Source organism: Podarcis raffonei, chromosome 4 (assembly GCF_027172205.1).
Source record: "Podarcis raffonei isolate rPodRaf1 chromosome 4, rPodRaf1.pri, whole genome shotgun sequence".
Lineage (NCBI taxonomy): Eukaryota > Metazoa > Chordata > Lepidosauria > Squamata > Lacertidae > Podarcis > Podarcis raffonei.
Window position 1 is genome coordinate 55,396,306 of NC_070605.1, and position 19,266 is coordinate 55,415,571.

The window sequence follows — 19,266 nt, forward strand, 5'->3', positions numbered from 1 at the left end:
CTTGGGTGGGGTAAAATCTGTTCAGTGTGTCAGCTTCAGAAGGTAAGATTGCTCACATAGGGTCAGTTCCAATGGATTGTTTTGACTATATGCAATTTCGGCTTTACACGCTATCCCTGGAACGTAACTCCTGTGTAAGATATGACTGACCTGTAGCGGGAAATTTTCCATTACTCATAATTTCCCATCCTTCTGCAGAATGCTAGTACACTCCTTTTAAGTAGCACATTGCCTCTAAGTAGAAGCTAAATTTTCTAGAGTGTTGATGAGTGACTGTTTACTTCTTTCATCTAGGAAACATAATACCCATAAAAGTCAAACCCCATTTAATTTTGCAACTTAAGTGTTGGCACTGAATTTAGTATTACTTTCAGTTTTTCTCCCAGAAGTGTGGGTTAGAGTGCTGATAAAAACAGGCCTGTAGGATACACAAGTTTTAGAATTCTTCATTTGGTATGATTACTTTGGGAAATGCACCTATTTTTGATTGCAGGATATGGAGAGAAGCAACTTGAGTAATTATGGATCACTTTTAATGGGAAAAATAATTTTTTCCTTTGTTGGGTAGTTACTACTGTGGTCCTGAAACAAATGTTAGCTTTGGGACCCTCATGCAGTTAAGAAGGGAGGAGTTCGTGTAGGCTAAGCTGGAAACATAAGAGTAGGCAGCTGCTGCTCGCTTACTCTTCCTCCTAAGCCTCCATGCAGATCAGCACTGTTGTCTGAACATTACTGCCTCAGGTTGGAAAGGAACATGTGCCCTGCCACTTGTTCCTGTTCAACACCAATCAAGGCTCTGTTCTATGTCTACCCTCTGGTTTTGCAGGAGCAGGCACAGAGAATAGTTGCTGCCTCTTAACCCCCTTGGTCCAAGAACTCCCAAATTGAGTGGTTAAAGTGGCATTCAGTGTTTTACTAGGAGCAGCATGCTGAAAGAAGTAGCAGATGGTGATGGTGCTGCTGCTTGGGTGCACCTAAGATACCTGCATGGAGCTTTCATTGGTTGTCACTCACATGTGATTCTTCTTTGAAGAAGCCCCCATCCCTGGGTAATCATTTCTTAAGGGGCACATTTTTGTTCTGATTCCGATTTAGTGACTATCTCCTGAGGGTTTTGATGTAATAGTTCTGCATTTAATCTATCACTCATTGATTACCTATAAGAGATTTAGCATGGTTAATTCAGAGTTCTGGTCCTATTCTTGGAGTCACTGTGTCCATCCCAGCCTGCATCAGTGTTAGGTTTTTTCTCGATCTCAACCCAGTTGGAAAAATGCATTGGGACTGGAATACCCCCTTTCCTGGAATTATAGTTATGAATTGAGAGAACATTAAAATAGCAAGGCACTGTATTTCTATGCATGCATACTTGGGAATAAGTCTTACTGGACTCAGAAGAGCTTTTTTCCTGCATGTATAGGTTTATACTGCAAGGGTTATAATAGGAGTCATTTTGCCAACAATCTTTTGCTGTTCCAAATACCTGAACTGGACAGTGCCTGCCAGTTTTACTATAAAAGGGTCTTGGAGAATCCAGGCTTGAATGGAGAGTTTAGCACCAAATCTTTCCAGCCGAGGAATGATCAAGAATTTTTAAGAAGAGTTGTGTGTTACTACTGGCTGCACCCTCAATTGTAGTTACTCAAACTGCAATTGGTAGTTTTGAGTTCTTGATATCTTTTCAAATAGAAATACTGCTTTAGCATATATGTTAACATGTACCAATCCACATGCTGCTTCTAGAGAAATCTGTTTTCCCATGTGCATGTTAGCTTTTCTACTTGTGTTAATATATGAGTCATGTAAGTTTTCTCTAAATATTTTAATGAACTCCAGTGTGTGCATTAATTTTACAGAGCAGTTTCCTAGATGAAATTTTGTAGAGTTTTGTAAAGGTGGGTATACTACATTGCTATTTTCCATCAAGCAAAACAACTAAGCTTGCTTCTAGTAAGATACAAACTTTTGCTTGATGGAAAACAGTAAGTTACTTACCAGAAACAAACAAAATAATGTTGTCAAAGTGATTTATAAATCTGTAAAACAAACAAACAAACCTTCCTTACAAAAAGATGGTGCCTGCTGCAGTATGGACATTTATTATCTAAAAAAGAAATTGGTTTAGGAATTACATCAGATACCAAAACCATTTTCATGCAACAATAGATAGATAGATAGATAGATAGATAGATAGATAGATAGATAGATAGATAGAAACATTCTGTATTATATAGTTTTACATATGTAGAAACATCTCCAGTTTTAATGGTGGTCATGAGATTACAGTACTGGTATTTTGCATCTTCATTCCCATAGTGGCAGTATAATGTTGTTGTTGAAAAATTGTAACAAGGATGTTTTTCATATGTATATATACTTAGTGTCAAGTGAGCTACAGTCAGATAGCAATATCTCACTGGTCTGGGAATGGACATTAGTATCTAAATAAGACTTGTTCTAGAAGTGTTTAGACCTCATCTACACTATGATAACATCTTTCTAAATAAAACAGAAGTAGAACCATTTCAAATAACTTTTATTGTCTAAGAGTTTCAAAGTTATGTTAACAATTAAGGTGCAATCCTATGTATGTCTGCTCACAAATATATATCATTGAGTTCAGGAGACTTACTCCGAGGTGAGAAAGATTTAATCTTAGTGTCTTTTTGGTACACATCATAGTAGGGCATTGAAAATTCATGGCGCTTTATATAATTTTTGTATTGTCAAAACTGATAACAACACTCCATAAAGCAGTTACTAAAAAACAATTAAAAACTGTTAAAAGCAGTTAAAAACAGCCTATAACTATGCTATATATAAACAACCAGAAGCAAAGCCATAAAATATTGTCATAAAATAAATATATTTTTAAGTGTTCATTAAAGGTGTCTGCCTCATCCCCTGCTTGTTTTGTGGGAAAGGATATTTAATAAATAATTTAAATCAAGTTTCCCTTTTATACTTCACACAATTCTTAAACAAACATACATATTCATTGTTTAATGAATATTTACAGCTATATACTCTCTGAACACAGTCAGGGAGAAAGTCTCATCCTTGGAGTGGTTGTAGTTAGTATTGCACTGTTAAACTAACATTTATTTTATTTTAGGAAATTGCATATATGATAGTGCATTCTCTGCTCACCACATTGGAATGCTTATTAGAAGTCAACCACATATAACAAACAAACAGTTTTTATTTCAGAGTTTTTACATATAAAAAGGGCACTGGCAAAGTACACTAACTTTCAGGCAACAAGGGCTGGTAACTACAGGAGCCAGGGTGGAGGTGCAAGATACCCCAGGTCATCCTTTCCTTGTTATGGCCCACAAGCTTTTGAACATGACCAGGGTAGGAAGGGAAAATGGGCCCCTATTGAGCCCCATGGAAACTCCCCACATGTAGACTCTGCTCTGTTGGTTGGACTGGCCATATCGGTTATTGAAAAGGCTGAAGAAAGGAAATGTTGATGTAAAATCTAGTAAGCAGAAAGGTGTATCTGTAAATTATATATCTGTATCCATATAATAAAATCAGTCAATGCACACACATGCACACACACAAGAAAATATTATACAGACATATGCAATTTCCTCAACAAGGTTCATCAACAGTTTTTAGAAATGAAAAACTTTTTGACTCACCCACATCCAGAGGGGTGTGTGTGTGTGTGTTTAAAAAAACCCTAAATGAAAATGATGCATACTGAAAAATTCCTCCCCTTTTTTGTATGTTTGACATGAAGGTAAAGCTCAATGGAATTAAGAAAGCTGTACTAAATTCTTGTGCTGTCCTTTCTAGGAGGAGAAACTTCAGCATGCAAACCTTCATCTGTTCGGCTTGCACCGTCATTTTCATTCCATGCTGCTGGCCTTCAGATGGCTGGACAGATGTCCCATTCGCATCAGCAGTACAGCGATCGTCGGCAGCAAAACTTAAATGACCAACAAGTTTCTGCCTTATCATATGCTGACCAGATTCAACAGCCTCTCACCAACCAGGTATGCGACATTTAGGAAATAAATATTTAAGCTGAGATAGTGCTCATGGACATCAGTCTGGAGTTCCAGACCCTCCTGCTAATAGTTCACGTCACTCCCACCTGACTCCGCTTCTTCACTGCAGAGTGGCAGCTGGCCATTTGATGGTAACACATGATTCTAGTATAAAAATATGAGCGGGGGAAATGCCTTTTTTCATATCTCACCTCAGCCATTAATTCACTAAAAGTATGCATAATGTTGCTGATAGCTTAACTATTTCTGTTAATTGTGCTTGGAACTTTGTTTAGTTCTTGGTTAAGGCAAGGAGCTGGGTTAGCTTTAATCATGTAACGTGTTGCTGACAATAACTCATGGCTTAGACTGGTTGTAGCAAGTCATACTACAGGAAGGATTGTGGGGTTTGGAGGGTGGAGGTATGCGAGCGGGGAAGGAAGATTCCATCTCTCTCTTGATTTCTTAACCATGGTCATGTAGCAAATACTACATTTGTACTAAACCTGAGTGGCCTTAGACAAGCCACATGTATGTGCAATAGAGAGATAATTATAATAATCTATAACTTATATAGATAGACCCGTAATATAGATAGGGATGGATCGAGAGGGAGAAAGATGCTAATAGTAAGCAATATATGCAGTGCTTTTTTCTGGGGGGAAGCAGGGGTATGCATAGCCCTAAACATTTTGTGAATCCAAGTTTGGCCTCATTGAGGGGCAGTATTTCAAATTGAGTAGGAAAATTAGAGTACCCCCAAACTTTTTTTTAATAATTAAAAAAAAACCACTGGATATATGTATTGCATTCTGCGTTCAGATTTACAATAATTAGAGTTTTAAAATTTTACATGGGATGGAAACTCCAGGCCCGACTTTGCATTCACTGATTTTCTACGTAACTAATACCAGATTCTTCTTCCCACAATCATTACTCCACTGTGATTATAGTAGTAGCATGGTGTTTTTTAAAAGTGCAGCGTAGTCTGTAAAATGATATTATTCCCGAGGAGCTACTTCATCAACTCAAGTCTACCCCAAAAGTTATCTTGCCTGTTCCTTTGTGGTTCCATCTCTCTATTCCACAAGGTGTTCTTGCATCTTCAGTCTTCATTTGGGTACCCAAAGCCAAGTGTTTGTTAAACTAGCCTATCTATAACTCCAAATTACACTTTCTTCACCACCTAGATGATACTTGAAAGTAGAAAGTAGAAGATATTTTCAACCCATTTACGGTATGGAATTAAGCAGTTTAAAATATTTGATAATTGGTGTATTCAAGCAAAGGAACCAGGAACAAAGTCCACCAACTAGTAAATTGTGCAGTCTTGCAGCCTACTACTGGCCTCTACTGGTAAGAGTGCATTTAGGATGCATCCTAATTCTATGCTAGTTGACATTTTATTGTTTAACTGTTTAAAATCAAGCCTAAAATACATAGTTCTGAAGTTACTACTTCAGAAACAAATTCTCTTCAAATGGTAATAATTTGTTAGACATCTTTGCTGCATAAGATTTCCAACATATAGTCTCAGTGGATGAGATGCAGTTATGTCTTCTCACTTGTGCAAGAGGAACTCCAGTAGTGAAACAGAATTTGTACTTTCTTTCCTCCAATCCACCCATCCCTAGATCTGCTATGTGGGTTTTCCCAACCCTCTGGAGAATATTTGAGGTGTGTGGGGAGGGGTGGAAATAGAAGGGGAGACCAAGAAAACCCATTGTGCTACTAGACATCTATTCATACAATGTTAGATCTCACCCAGTATTTCTATCATCATTTCTATAGTCTTCATTCTTGAGGCCTTCACATCCTGTTCATAGTTTTCCTAGAACATTTGGCTGGCCTCTGTTGGAATGAGATTGTAGACTAGCTAAAATCTCAATCTGATTTAGTGGGGCTTTTCTTTATATTCTTTTAGTCACTTGTCTCCTGTTTTAAATCTTCATTATAAAATTCTAAATTCCTTGCCATGGGATTTAAATTAATCTTATCCATAGCATACAGTTTACCTAAAACCCCATTGAAAGTCCTCCTAATTCAGACCAAGTGTCCATCTAGAATTGAATGCTTCTGGTATGCTTTGCATGGCTGCAAGCACACAGGAAGGCATTAACCTTCTTCAACTGTTTCCTTCCACCCCCCGACAGGTTGTCTCAGGAACACAATCTCTGAAACTGGAGGTTTCTTTTGGCTGTAATGTCTAACCCATTGACAAACATGTTCTCTGTGGATCTGTTCAGTCTCATTTTAAAGCTTTCTTGGCACATGGCAATTGCTTCATACTGCTGCAGCCGTAAAAATTGCTGATCAGTTTTGTTGGTGTCCCAGAATTTTAGTTGTATTAGAAAGGGAGAAGAATTTCCATCTTGTTCTACATCATGCCCTTCCTCAATTGTCTTTTTTCTAAGTTAAATTACTCCAAACACTTTTCTTTATCCGTCTACCCTTTAATAATTTTGTTGACCTTTTCTGCACCAAATCCAACTCAATGATTATCTCTTTGTGATGGGATTGTCCAAATTACATAGTATTTCAGGTGAAGCCAGACTGTATATTTCCACAAGGGCATTATTTTAGTTTTCTTTTTACTTTAGTCTCTTCCCTAATAACTCCCAGCAGTGAGTTTGCCTTTTATATTGTTGCTTCTCACTGAGGTGACATTTTCCTTGAGCTGCCTGCAGTGTCTGTAAGATGTCTTTCCTAGGTATTCACTACCATTTCAGGCCCCCATCATTGCATATGTGATTTTAGGATGTTTTGTTCCCAAGTGCATCCTTGCACCAAACTTAATCTGCTATTTAGAAAAGTTATTTTGGTTTGCTCTTCATTGTCTTCTTGAGCTTCTGCTATTCTGAATACAGATGATGACCATTTCACACGGGGCTTCTGTTCCCTCCCTCCCCCCCATGTTGGTGGAGCCCCACCCCCTTCTGAGTCAATAAGGACCTGTATGCTGGCAATCACACATCAGTTGGATGCACTTAAAATGGTCACCACCTGTAATTTGAAGGCATCAAAAGTTTAGCCAACTTCTTACCCCAATTTCATGTCATTTTTGAATAAATTAAATAGAACCTATCCCTATTGCTTACCTTCCTATTGTAAAAAACTATGTTTACTTCTATGTTCTGCTCCTGTTTTTTAACCGTCACTGATTGCTAAGATTGTGCAGGAGATGTTGGTTGTGAACTTTGTCAAAAACTTTTTTGAAATCCATATGTAGAATGTCAGCTACATCCACACATTAGTTCTCTTAAATAATGTGAAACGTTTGGTGATGCACAACTTCCCTTCACAGAAAAAATCATGATTCTTCTTCAATGTGGCTAGTTCTTCTGTATTCATTATATATTTTGGAAAGTGAGCCTGTTTGCTGTGCATTTTGATACCTCTTAAGATACCACAACCATCTTTTGCATGATGGTTCCTGAGATCAAGGACCAGGTTCTTAATTGTGTTTGGATACAATTAAGCACCATTTTGAATCAATATATTGGACTGAACCTTTCAAAACTGCACTGATTTTTTTGGCTTATTAGAATTCCTGAGCAGCACCAGGTATGAGACTATAGTGCGTAATATTCCCAACTAATTCAGACTAAGTGGCCTGCAACTTCCTGGCTCCCCTCCAATACCCCTCCCTTAAAAACAACAACAACAACACTGTTGTTACATTAATGGGTAGTCAAACTTCGAGTACAGAAGCCAATTCTAGTGACAAATTGCAGATTTGTGTAAGGAAATCAATATACCATCTGGATCTGCTGGCCTGTTAATGTTCAGTTCATTTTCTCTGGAACTTCACCTTTCATCACTTTGATTTGTCTTCTACAGTGCTAAAAAAACCAAAAACACATCACTTCAAGCATGGATATCTTCTGACCAGTATTTTTTGCTGTTAAAAATAATACACAATGAATGCATTGAACTCTTCAGTCTCCCCATCTTCTTTCAATAATCCTTTCAATCTTTGTATTATCTAGTTGTCCAACATCCACTAGACCATCAATCACAGTTCTGTCAGCATTGTTGCCTTTTGTTTTAAAAGGAGTTGCACTCCTCTTATATTCCAGTCCTATGTGGATGCTGCAAATATGATTACAACTGAAAAGCTTGTAGGATGATTCTTCAGGAGTCATTTGGTTTTAAGGTATCTTAGTGAGCTAGACTATGAAAATTTCTCCCTTTTTCATTTCTTGTTGGAAAACTGTGTTATCACTCACAAGGAATATGTTAAAACCATTTGACAACTTGTTTTACAGACTTTAGGCTCCATCTGCTGGCCAGAGAAAATTGTAACACATAGATCAGGTTCACAGCTACTGCTAGTAATTATATTTATTTTGCTGTTATAGGGGATTTAAAAACTTGGGAAGATTCACTTCCCAAAATCTCTCAACCCAACATCCCTTGTTTCTGCCACAACCATTTGCCTCTAATTTTACTCAATCAAATTAAGTTTTCACTTTCCCGCCAGAAGGTTTTCACTTTCCTGTTTGCCTGTGTTCTATGTCCAAAACTTTATTTCCACTTCTTTTATCCTAAGTAGCTTTAACACTTGTGAATATCCCATAGCATCACAACAGCTCAATAAGTGGCTGGGATACAGAAAAAGGTGGACAGCAACCAGTTTTTTTCCCATTTATCTATCTATCTTTCTGCCTATCTCACGTCAGTTTATATCGGCATCTATAAATATAGAACTCTTAAAATGTGAGCTGGAAAAAAATGAACCTCTGAAATTCCAAAGCATTTTGAATTCAGTATATTGAAAAATCTTGCATTTATGCAAGGTATGTGGACAGGTGCATATGTCTGATATATTTGGGACGAGTGATAACATGAGCAATAGCCCGAGCAGATGACAACTGCTATTTTGTATTTTGTTTGTGATGGGTATCCATGTACATCTTTTTGGAATGGCTCAACACTCCTTCAGATACCTGGTCAATCCATGTTCACAAACCTTCAAAGGAAAAAACAAACCCAAGCCGCCTAAACATACTTTGAATTTTTCAAAATACCAGAATACAGAAATATATATGCTCTGTAATATGACTTCACAAAGTCTCTTTAAGTTTCAAGTAAAATAGTTAAATTCAGTTGTTAAACTCAGACTAGAAAATCCAGTGAAAAGTCAGTAAGAGGACCCAAGCAATATTTTTACCTTTTTTGGGTAAGGTAATAGTGTAGTGGGTAGTTATTAACATCCAAGCCAGGTCCTCAGTGAAGTTAGATAGGCATAACTAAAATAGAAGCTTGGGAAGTAATACAATGTAGTTCTTGATAACCTGAGTAGCCAATCATCATTAGAGAGGAAAAAACCGGATCGACCTCATGTTGAAGTCTGTCAGTCTGTCTAGTAAAGAAAGAGTTATATGTTTGCTGCAAGATCCAAAATGTGATGTGCTTAATTGGTTAAGAAGTATATTGGAGAATTATTTTTTTAATAATATTAATAATAATAATAATAATAATAATAATAATAATAATACTTGTGGTATTGTTTCAACGCAACATTTCTGAACATTAAATGTTTGAATGCACCCGCCCCCACCCTATCATCACAACATTGCACAAAGAAAAACCGCAGGGACAAAAATGTCAGGAAAATCGAACCTTATTCTCTTAGTGCAGAGGTCTACAACCTTTTGGAGCCCACGGCTCCCTTGACCAACTACATTTTTTCTGTGGCACCCCTGTGGGGCTCAGGAGCCCAGTTATGCCACGGCTAGCTTTCAGAGCTGGCAGCTTCTCACACTTTTTCGAACACCCTCCCTTGTGGAGAGTTCCCTCAGGCTCCTCTCCTCTCTCCTTGGGACTGGGCAGTCACTGCTGTCACCCCTAGTCTCTGAGCTGTGCCCATTGCCCCAAGAGAGGTGCTTTGTCATACTGCCCTACAGGGGCCTCGGAAGAGGATGCCCCCAGCCTTAGTGGCCCAACGGAGACTGGCCAAAGGTAAACGTGAGGCCAGTACCTTACCTTGGGAGGTAGCAGTGGCAGCACTGGGCGTTGCCGGGCCAGCATGGCGAAAAGGCTTCTCGGCTCCTAGGCAGGCCTCACACACAGCAAGCATAGGAAAGGCCAGTGCAGTGCCTGCCTGCCTGCCCGGCCTCCCACTTGTCTGTCCATTACCAACAGCAAGGGCTGGCATACTGGCTGGGCTCCACCACCTACTTGCTTGCTTACTCTGAGGCAGCTCCTGGCAACCAGCACCCCCTAGCCAGCCCCAGAGGCAGAATTTGCCTAAGGAGCTGTAGTCAGGGCTGCTGCAACAAACAGCTGTGCAAGCCTTTGGGAGGCAGAGACGTGAGAAGGCATCAGAAAAGGAAAGACAGAAAGAGGGACAGGGGCCAGTGTTGCCTGTGGCACCCCTGACCACCATTCAAGGCACCCCAGGGGGCCATGGCACACTGGTTGAAAACCACTATCTTAATGTCTTAATGTCAGATTTTTAAGATGTTTGTTTAAATTGTTGGGTGGTTGGAGTATTCAGAATGCTTTCTCTCATCGGAAGTGGTGCAACCCAGGAAATGGTTTACCTTTGGATCTCCTGAATGGATAAACTGGCTAATATTTTCAGGACATCTTAGTTGTGTGCTACACAGCCTTTAATAAAGAACAAACCCTGTCTTTTAATTTAAGTAACATGTGAAAAACAAAACATACTGACCAAGGTTTAGCCTTTTCCAAACCTTTGCATGCCCCTCTCTCCTTTTTGAAACAGTTTCAACATGACAATTTCAAAAACCACAATTTGAAGTTGGATTGATAGTGTTGCCCACGGCTTACAAAACCAGACAACACAACAAACCACAGTTCTCAGAAAGTAAAAGCCAGAGCTCCTGAACTCCTCCTCCCAGTCATGCGGCTGATGGGAGAATGTCAAACCAAAGGACCGCTGTGGCTATACCTTGTACTGAAACGTGGTTTAGTAGTGTGATGTGTGATTGCAGCCACTATTACTATAGCCTTTAAAACCCCTTCAAATCCTATTGGGAGTGATCCAGCTATCTAATTGTGGTGATTTCATCTTTGAAGGAAATGTGATACTAGTATTTACACTGTAATAGTGTACAGATTTTGGATTTTTTTAAAGCTACAGTCGTACCTTGGGTTATGAACTTAATTCTTTCCGGAGGTCTGTTCTTAACCCGAAACTGTTCTTAACCTGAGGTGAGCTTTCGCTATTAGGGCCTCCTGCCACTGCGCGATTTCTGTTCTCATCCTGGGGCAAAGTTCTTAACCCGAGATACTACTTCCAGGTTAGCGGAGTTTGTAACCCGAAGCGTTTGTAACCTAAGGTACCACTGTACTCTTCTTTTGAGGAGGATAGAATAAGTTAATCCATTCATTCATTTTAGATACTGTGTTAGTCTATTCCAATTTGCTTAAGGTAATATTTGATATTGCCATTTTACAGAGGCGGATGCCCCAAACCTTCCGTGATCCAGCAACTGCTCCTCTGAGAAAACTATCTGTGGATTTGATCAAAACTTACAAACATATTAATGAGGTAAATTTTCATAATTCACCCAGCTGCCTTTTATTTGCACACAAATGGTTTTGTTTATTATAAGTAGCATCTTAACAGGTTTTGTGTTTTCTGTACATGATGCATTTCCTGATACTAAGATGCTAATTGAGTTGTATAGTCTTACTCTAATAAGGTGGTGGGTTCCTGTTGGCATTAAAGATTACCAGCAAAAGGTAATCTTTTATTTCCAGTAGTCATTTTGGTGGCCTTGTTTTGCTTTCAGAGTGATTGGCATGGGGCCACTAGAAGCCATAAGTTGTGCTCCATTAATACAATTTCCCTGAATTGAGGGTTTTTTGGGGAAAATACAGTAGTGTTTTAAAACAACAAAACATTGTCTGGTGATTGGTTCCTGTAATTGTGTTTTGTAACTTCAGGTTTACTATGCAAAAAAGAAACGGCGACACCAACAGGGCCAAGGTGATGATTCGAGTCACAAAAAGGAGCGAAAGGTTTACAACGATGGATATGATGATGATAACTATGACTACATTGTGAAAAATGGGGAAAAGTGGATGGATCGCTATGAAATTGACTCTTTAATAGGCAAAGGTTCATTTGGACAGGTAAGCAACCTAAGTACCTCGTTGTTCGGATGTGGCAGGTTGTAGCCACTGTGTGCACAAGCTGCTTCACCATTTATATATAATCCAGGCTACCAATGGGAAAAATATGGGTGGCATTCAGCACTGCACTTTGATGAATGTTCTGTCTGCACAAGCATTGATGCTTCCCAGATGGAATGATCCCACCTCTCCTTTCCCTGCATGACGGGGGAAAGCTCTGTTGTGCAAGCAGAAGTCCTTGCACACGGCTTACACCAATGGGGCTCATTAGGTGAATCCCACCCATTATTAGTTTAATAATAATAATAATAATAATAATAATAATAATAATAATAATATCTTTATTGTCAATGCCCCCTCTCGGGGACAACAAAATTACTTGACTGCTCCATAAAAACACTAATTAAAACAATACAGTATAGTACAGCAAGGAAGATTAGATGACTTTCAAAGTCCAGGCTTCCCATTCAGGGCCGAGATCGCTCTGGAGAAGAAGCTGTTCTTAAGACGGCTCGTTCTTGTCTTCATCGTCCTGTATCTCCGTCCCGACGGCAGGAGCTCGAAGAGACAGTGACCAGGATGCGATGGATTTTTTACTATGTCCAGTGCCTTCCTATGGCACCTTGTGGCATAAATCTGCTCTAAGGTGGAGAGTGGGCAGCCAACAATGCTCTCTGCTGCCTTAACAACTCTGCACAACCCCATCCTGTCCTGGGTAGTACAGCTTCCGTACCACACACATAAGCCATAAGTGAGCACGCTCTCAATGGCACAGTGATAGAAGGCAAGCAGCAGTTTCTGCGGAAGATGGTTTTTCCTTAGAATTCTCAAAAAGTACAGTCTCTGCTGCGCCTTCTTCACAAGCCCCCTTGTGTTGACACTCCAGGACAGATCCTCTTGTAATTCAGTGCCCAAAAATCTGAATGTTGTTACCCTCTCCACACAGACCCCATCAATCAAAAGTGGCTGGACATTGCTCTTCTGTCTCCTGAAGTCCACCACAAGCTCCTTTGTCTTCCTTGTATTTATGAGCAAGTTGTTAGCTCTGCACCACTCTGTCAACCGCTCCACCTCATCTCTATAATCCGTTTCACCCTCCCTTTCAGGGATGAGCCCAATCACGGTTGTGTCATCTGCAAATTTGACAACCCTATTACTAGGGTGAGCAGCGACACAATCGTACGTGTAGAGAATATAAAGGAGCGGACTGAGTACACATCCCTGTGGTGTTCCTGTGTTAGTCTTAAGCATATTAGAGGTATAAGGGCCCAACCGAACCCTCTGGGGGCAGTCTGACAAAAAGTCCAATATCCACCCACAGGTTGACTCAGCATTTGATAGGCCCTGTCCAAAGTAAAGCTATGAGGGATCATTGGTTCTTTGTTCAAACTGCATCTTTGAGAGATTCTATTGCTTTGAAGAAATATTTTATATAGATAATGATTTTTGTGCTAGAGATCTATATATATATATATATATATATATATATATATATATATATATATATATGAGATGATATGTATTTTTATTTTACAGGTTGTAAAGGCATATGACCGTGTGGAACAAGAGTTTGTGGCTATTAAAATTATAAAGAACAAAAAGGCTTTCCTAAATCAAGCCCAGATTGAAGTGCGACTTCTTGAGCTTATGAACAAACATGACACGGAAATGAAATATTATATAGGTATTATTTGAGAACTTTATACCTGCATCTTTATCACAATGATGAAGCATTGCATTTTCTTTTTCTTTTTTAAGTAGTTCGGTCAAATTTTTCAATAGGAAGAAATCAGTTCATCTTTGCCAATATGCACTTTGTACCTAATTTTGGGAAACAAACTATATGAAGATCTCTTACTTAATCTTTCTTGTAATTTCTTGGTCTCTTGCTTCCTTCCCTCTTTATCATTGTCCAGATGTGTGGAAGGCCAATCTATAACATCCTTCCCTGTTGTGGTACCCTCCAGATGTTTTGAACTGCTGACTGACACCTATCCCCATCAACGCAGTCCAAAATATGTGGAGGGCATTAGGATGGGGATGGTTGATCTATAAGTTCTGAATAGTTCTAATTACCTATAGTAAGAGAAATCCATTCAAAGATGCACATTTCAGATGACTGCAGTTGTCTTGTTCACAGCATTACCTCAATTAATTGCAAACAGATTGCAAAAGGTATCCAAAGTTGTTGCCAAATTGTTCCTCATTATTGCTCCAGGTGTGGAACTTTTGACAGCTATATAATCTGTAGCTATTTAAACAACTGTCCATATGTGTTGATTGCTCATTTTAGGTTGTTCTAATAGTAATTATATTTTGGCAGCAGCTTGATATTAGTAGCCAAAGCTTGACTTTGCCCAAATTCAGACACATTTACATTGCTACTTTGCTAACTCAGCTGGCTGGCAGTTAAAACTCCTCACTAGTCAAATCCAAAAAGGACAATGTTTCTTGGGTACCTGGAAACAATTTCAAATCACCTTTTGCATAGAGCTTTCTCAGCAACTTATGTCCTAAATGACCAGTTGCTAATGGTGGCTCAGTAAACACAATATTTATGAGTGAGCTGTTGGGTCAATCCACCTCCTTTCCAGTAGTAAAATTTGGGTTTTTAGGGTAGAACTAATGGTCTGGGGAACTTCCAGTCGGTTTATTCTTTTTTAAAACAACAACAACAACCACCCTCTTTCCAGTGTATTTGTTGAACATGTCAGTTACTGATCCCACCTTCCCCAAATAATCACCTCCTGTCTTCACTTACAACAAATCATATCTTCTTATACCTCCTTGTGAAAAGTGGGTTTCTAACACTTTCCTTAGATCACATTGATGCAAGTAGTTTTAATTTATCAGCAGGTGTGAAGCATGATCCTTTGGCCAAATTGGTAAATCTTCCATAACAGGGAAACGTAAAACAGGTTGGGGCAGACATTTGTGGACACTTTAGGAAATTTTGTGCTCTGTTAACTTGTCATCAATACTGTTATCATCTGGATCATTGAATAATATGTATCTATCTTGACATACATGATGTAGGATGCTCAAATAAAGCTTTAAAGCATGGAAATTATGGAAATATATTACCTTAGCAACTGACAATTTTGTATTTATGATTTTCACTTATGAGAATACATTTGTAATTACATTGTTTTCTTCTTTTAGTGCATTTGAAGCGTCATTTTATGTTCCGAAACCATCTTTGTCTAGTTTTTGAAATGCTCTCCTACAATCTTTATGACCTGTTGCGGAATACGAACTTCAGAGGGGTTTCACTGAACTTGACACGAAAGTTTGCACAACAGATGTGCACTGCACTGCTTTTTCTTGCAACTCCTGAACTTAGCATCATTCACTGTGACCTAAAACCCGAGAATATCTTGCTCTGTAACCCCAAACGAAGCGCTATCAAGATAGTTGATTTTGGCAGTTCTTGCCAACTTGGGCAGAGGGTGAGTATTTATAAAGTGTGTTAACATTTGATACAGGGCAGCTTGAAAAGCAGTATAAATTTCAGGATATTTCAATAAATCTGTTTTGTTTATAAAAATCTATATAAACAAAACAGATTTTAGATCCATAATCTGTATGGGGAAAGGATTTAAATAAGTTCTTCAGCAGATAAAAAAGGAGTGCCAGAGCTTCTGCATTCCCCCCCCCCAACAAATCCTAAGAATTTAAAATGATTCACTGCTTTTATCATGACCAGTATGTAATTACTTCGCTTTTCTAAAAAGATTAGTCGATGTGTTAACATGGCATTCAATAAATCTTGAATGTGTGGTACACATGTCAAAGTACTTCCATTTTTTGTAGGGAAGAAAGAGAAGCTGCAGCAGTTTAATATATGAAGTATTTGGTTTTTGAAAAGTTGATCAGAACTACCTTTTCTAAAGTTGTAATTTTAACATAAAATAGGATTTTCAGTTTTCAAATGTAATAGCAAAATGATCTTACAATGTTTACTAAAACAAAATATTTTGTAATGTTTACTCTTAATACCTATCACATTGGTCACCTTGAGATTTCTCTGTAGTTTTTAAATAACCGCCAAGCTTTTTTGCAAATAGTTTTTATTGTTTCCCCCATATCTTGTACTTCAGATAACAATGCTTGGCTGTAAATGGTTTAATACCCAAACTAAGAATGGACTTAAGCTTATCTAATAACATTGTTTTTACAATACAGATATACCAGTATATCCAGAGTCGCTTTTATCGATCACCAGAGGTGCTATTGGGAATGCCTTATGATCTTGCAATTGACATGTGGTCCCTTGGTTGTATCTTAGTAGAAATGCACACTGGAGAACCCCTCTTCAGTGGTGCAAATGAGGTATGTAATTCCAAAAAGGTGGGGATAATCTTATGGAACTTTTTTATGTTGTGTAAAGCAAAGGCTAGTGGTTAAGAGCGGTAGTCTCGTCATCTGGGGAACCGGGTTCGCGTCTCCGCTCCTCCACATGCAGCTGCTGGGTGACCTTGGGCTAGTCACACTTCTCTGAAGTCTCTCAGCCCCACTCACCTCACAGAGTGTTTGTTGTGGGGGAGGAAGGGAAAGGAGAATGTTAGCCGCTTTGAGACTCCTTAAAGGGAGTGAAAGGCGGGATATCAAATCCAAACTCTTCTTCTTCTTCTTCTTCTTCTTCATCTGGAACAGACAGTATAAATGATTGTGTGAATTAATTCCTTATTTGGTGTCTTGGAATGCAGTCTAGAATGCAGGGTATGAGCTAACCTCCACATGCACTGATGTTACATGGTGTTTCTTAGTATTTTATCATCATAGATTTCCCCCCTTTCCTAACTGGTTTCTTCTGCTTCCTAAACAGGTGGATCAGATGAATAAAATAGTGGAAGTTTTAGGTATTGCACCCGCTCACATTCTTGACCAAGCACCAAAAGCAAGAAAGTTCTTTGAGAAGTTGCCAGATGGAACTTGGAACTTAAAGAAGACCAAAGATGGGAAAAGGGTAGGTTGCTGATTTGAATCTCAGTCTTATACTAACTTGTTTATAGCTCCCATTGATTTAAAGATAACTATTTCTAAGGAAGAGACAATGGAAATTTGTCTTACCATATATTTCTGTTCATGGATGGTGGACATTCCTCTGAAGGGGCGATGCCTTCTGCTGGAGATGGCAGGCAGGTCCTAAACAGCCTTCTACCTCCTCCCCAGGGGTAGGGGCCATTGCACCCACCAGACCAACTGGCTAAGATGGTGAGGGGAAACGCCAAAGGGAAAAAAAATGGAGGAAATCTCACAACACTCAGGAGAAAAACTTCCCCAAAACTCACACCATTCAGGAATAAAAGAAGCTGAATGGAATGGAAAGAAACACAAGCATGATATAGGGCCACACACTCAAATTTGAGGCTCAACTTTATAGAATAAAAATGCCAGGACAAGAAACCTAGAGAGAGCAAGTGTGACCTAACTACCACCAACTGTAAGCAGGGTCATTGTGGTGAGTGGGATGTCTGCTGGAGAAGAAGCAGACGACTATTCAGGACTATGCTTGTAAACACCAGTGGGAAACTATCCCTATCAGAAGAATGTCTTCCATCCTGATCCAGCAAATTTGGCTTTTGATATTGGTCTGCTACCAATTCTCAGCCATAGTTTCTTTCAGTTATCTTTGTTCAACAAACCACGTCATCTCATTAGTAAGGAAACAAGTCAGCAGCTTAGTGTGCTTTCCAGCTGGTTTTGCCTCATGCTTTTGGAGCCTGCCAAACATCTGGGGTGAGGTGGCTAAACAACCAGTGGTTAAGCAATATGGTAGGGTTCAGAAGTAACACACAGTCATAGTTAAAACCAACAATTGTTTGTAAGCTAACAACAAACCATGACTTTACATTGTGGCTGGTGGCCAGAAGACAAGCCAGGGTTGGGTTCAGAAGTTCAAACAAATCACACCAGCTAAACAAACCACGGTATAGCATTCTGTGTAAATCACACTATTGTATCATAAAATATGTGGTGCTTATATTCATTTTACAAAGAGACTTTTAAGTTCAATGAAAGTAAAATTAAAGTACTTAATATTAGAATATTGTCAACAATATTTTGAGAACTGATAGCTTGAGGAATTTCTAATTTCTTAACAGGAGTATAAACCACCTGGAACCCGTAAACTTCACAATATACTTGGAGTTGAAACAGGAGGCCCAGGGGGACGTCGTGCTGGGGAATCGGGTCATACTGTGGCTGACTACTTGAAGTTCAAAGACCTCATCTTAAGGATGCTTGACTATGATCCGAAAACTCGAATTCAACCTTATTATGCCCTGCAGCACAGTTTCTTTAAGAAAACAGCAGATGAAGGTACAAACACAAGCAACAGTGTGTCAACAAGTCCAGCTATGGAGCAGTCACAGTCTTCAGGAACCACTTCTAGCACATCTTCAAGCTCAGGTACATTCTGATTATCACATTTAGGGGGGGAAAGCTAAAAATATCCAATGTCAATCATGCTCACTATAGACCCACTGAAATAAATTGACTTAAGTAACTTAGTTAGATACCACCCTAAGCTTTTGTCAGAATATTTGCTGTCTGAATGAAATGGCATTATTTTCTCTAATCTTAAACCTCCCAAAAGATTTTAGACATTGCTTTAGTTTCCTTTGAATGGCAACAGCAAACTCTTAGCGGACTGTATATCAGAAACTCATTTTTAGATGGAGCCTTGCTTTCTTGACTCATTATGGACGTCTTGATTATCATGTTAATAGCATTTTCCATACATTGGTTCTGCTTAAATTTAAAAGGTGGCTCTTCTGGGACAAGCAACAGTGGAAGGGCACGGTCAGATCCTACACATCAGCATCGACATAGTGGTGGACACTTCACTGCTGCTGTACAAGCTATGGATTGTGAAACACATAGTCCACAGGTAAGACTCTTGAAAGGAAGTCTCTCTCTCTTTCAGACTCTTCTGATTTCAAAGAATTGAACTGACCAAATGGTCATTTCAGACACATAAGAGTTTGTTGGGCTATACCTCAGGCTGGCCTGTTCTCTCCTACCTCTTTTCTTGTTCTGAATTCCTTTACTTGTTCTGATAGGTTAGGCAGTGAAAAATGGTGACGTACCCTTGCCACTTTGAGTGTAATTCAGCTAATGAATCCCACCAGCAGAAGCCCCATGCAAGGAC

At 39.1% G+C, this 19,266-nt stretch overlaps 1 protein-coding gene across 1 annotated transcript in view; it reads left to right on the forward strand.

Annotated features, from left to right (window-relative positions):
• DYRK1A (dual specificity tyrosine phosphorylation regulated kinase 1A) overlaps positions 1-19,266 on the forward strand; it is a 94,417-nt gene that overhangs the window by 70,885 nt on the left and 4,266 nt on the right. The window contains exons 3-11 of the mRNA XM_053386698.1: positions 3,808-4,007; positions 11,431-11,523; positions 11,922-12,110; positions 13,647-13,794; positions 15,273-15,559; positions 16,296-16,442; positions 16,939-17,079; positions 18,218-18,524; positions 18,881-19,005. Of these exons, the coding sequence (XP_053242673.1) occupies positions 3,808-4,007; positions 11,431-11,523; positions 11,922-12,110; positions 13,647-13,794; positions 15,273-15,559; positions 16,296-16,442; positions 16,939-17,079; positions 18,218-18,524; positions 18,881-19,005 (1,637 nt within the window). The remainder of the gene's footprint in view (positions 1-3,807; positions 4,008-11,430; positions 11,524-11,921; positions 12,111-13,646; positions 13,795-15,272; positions 15,560-16,295; positions 16,443-16,938; positions 17,080-18,217; positions 18,525-18,880; positions 19,006-19,266) is intronic.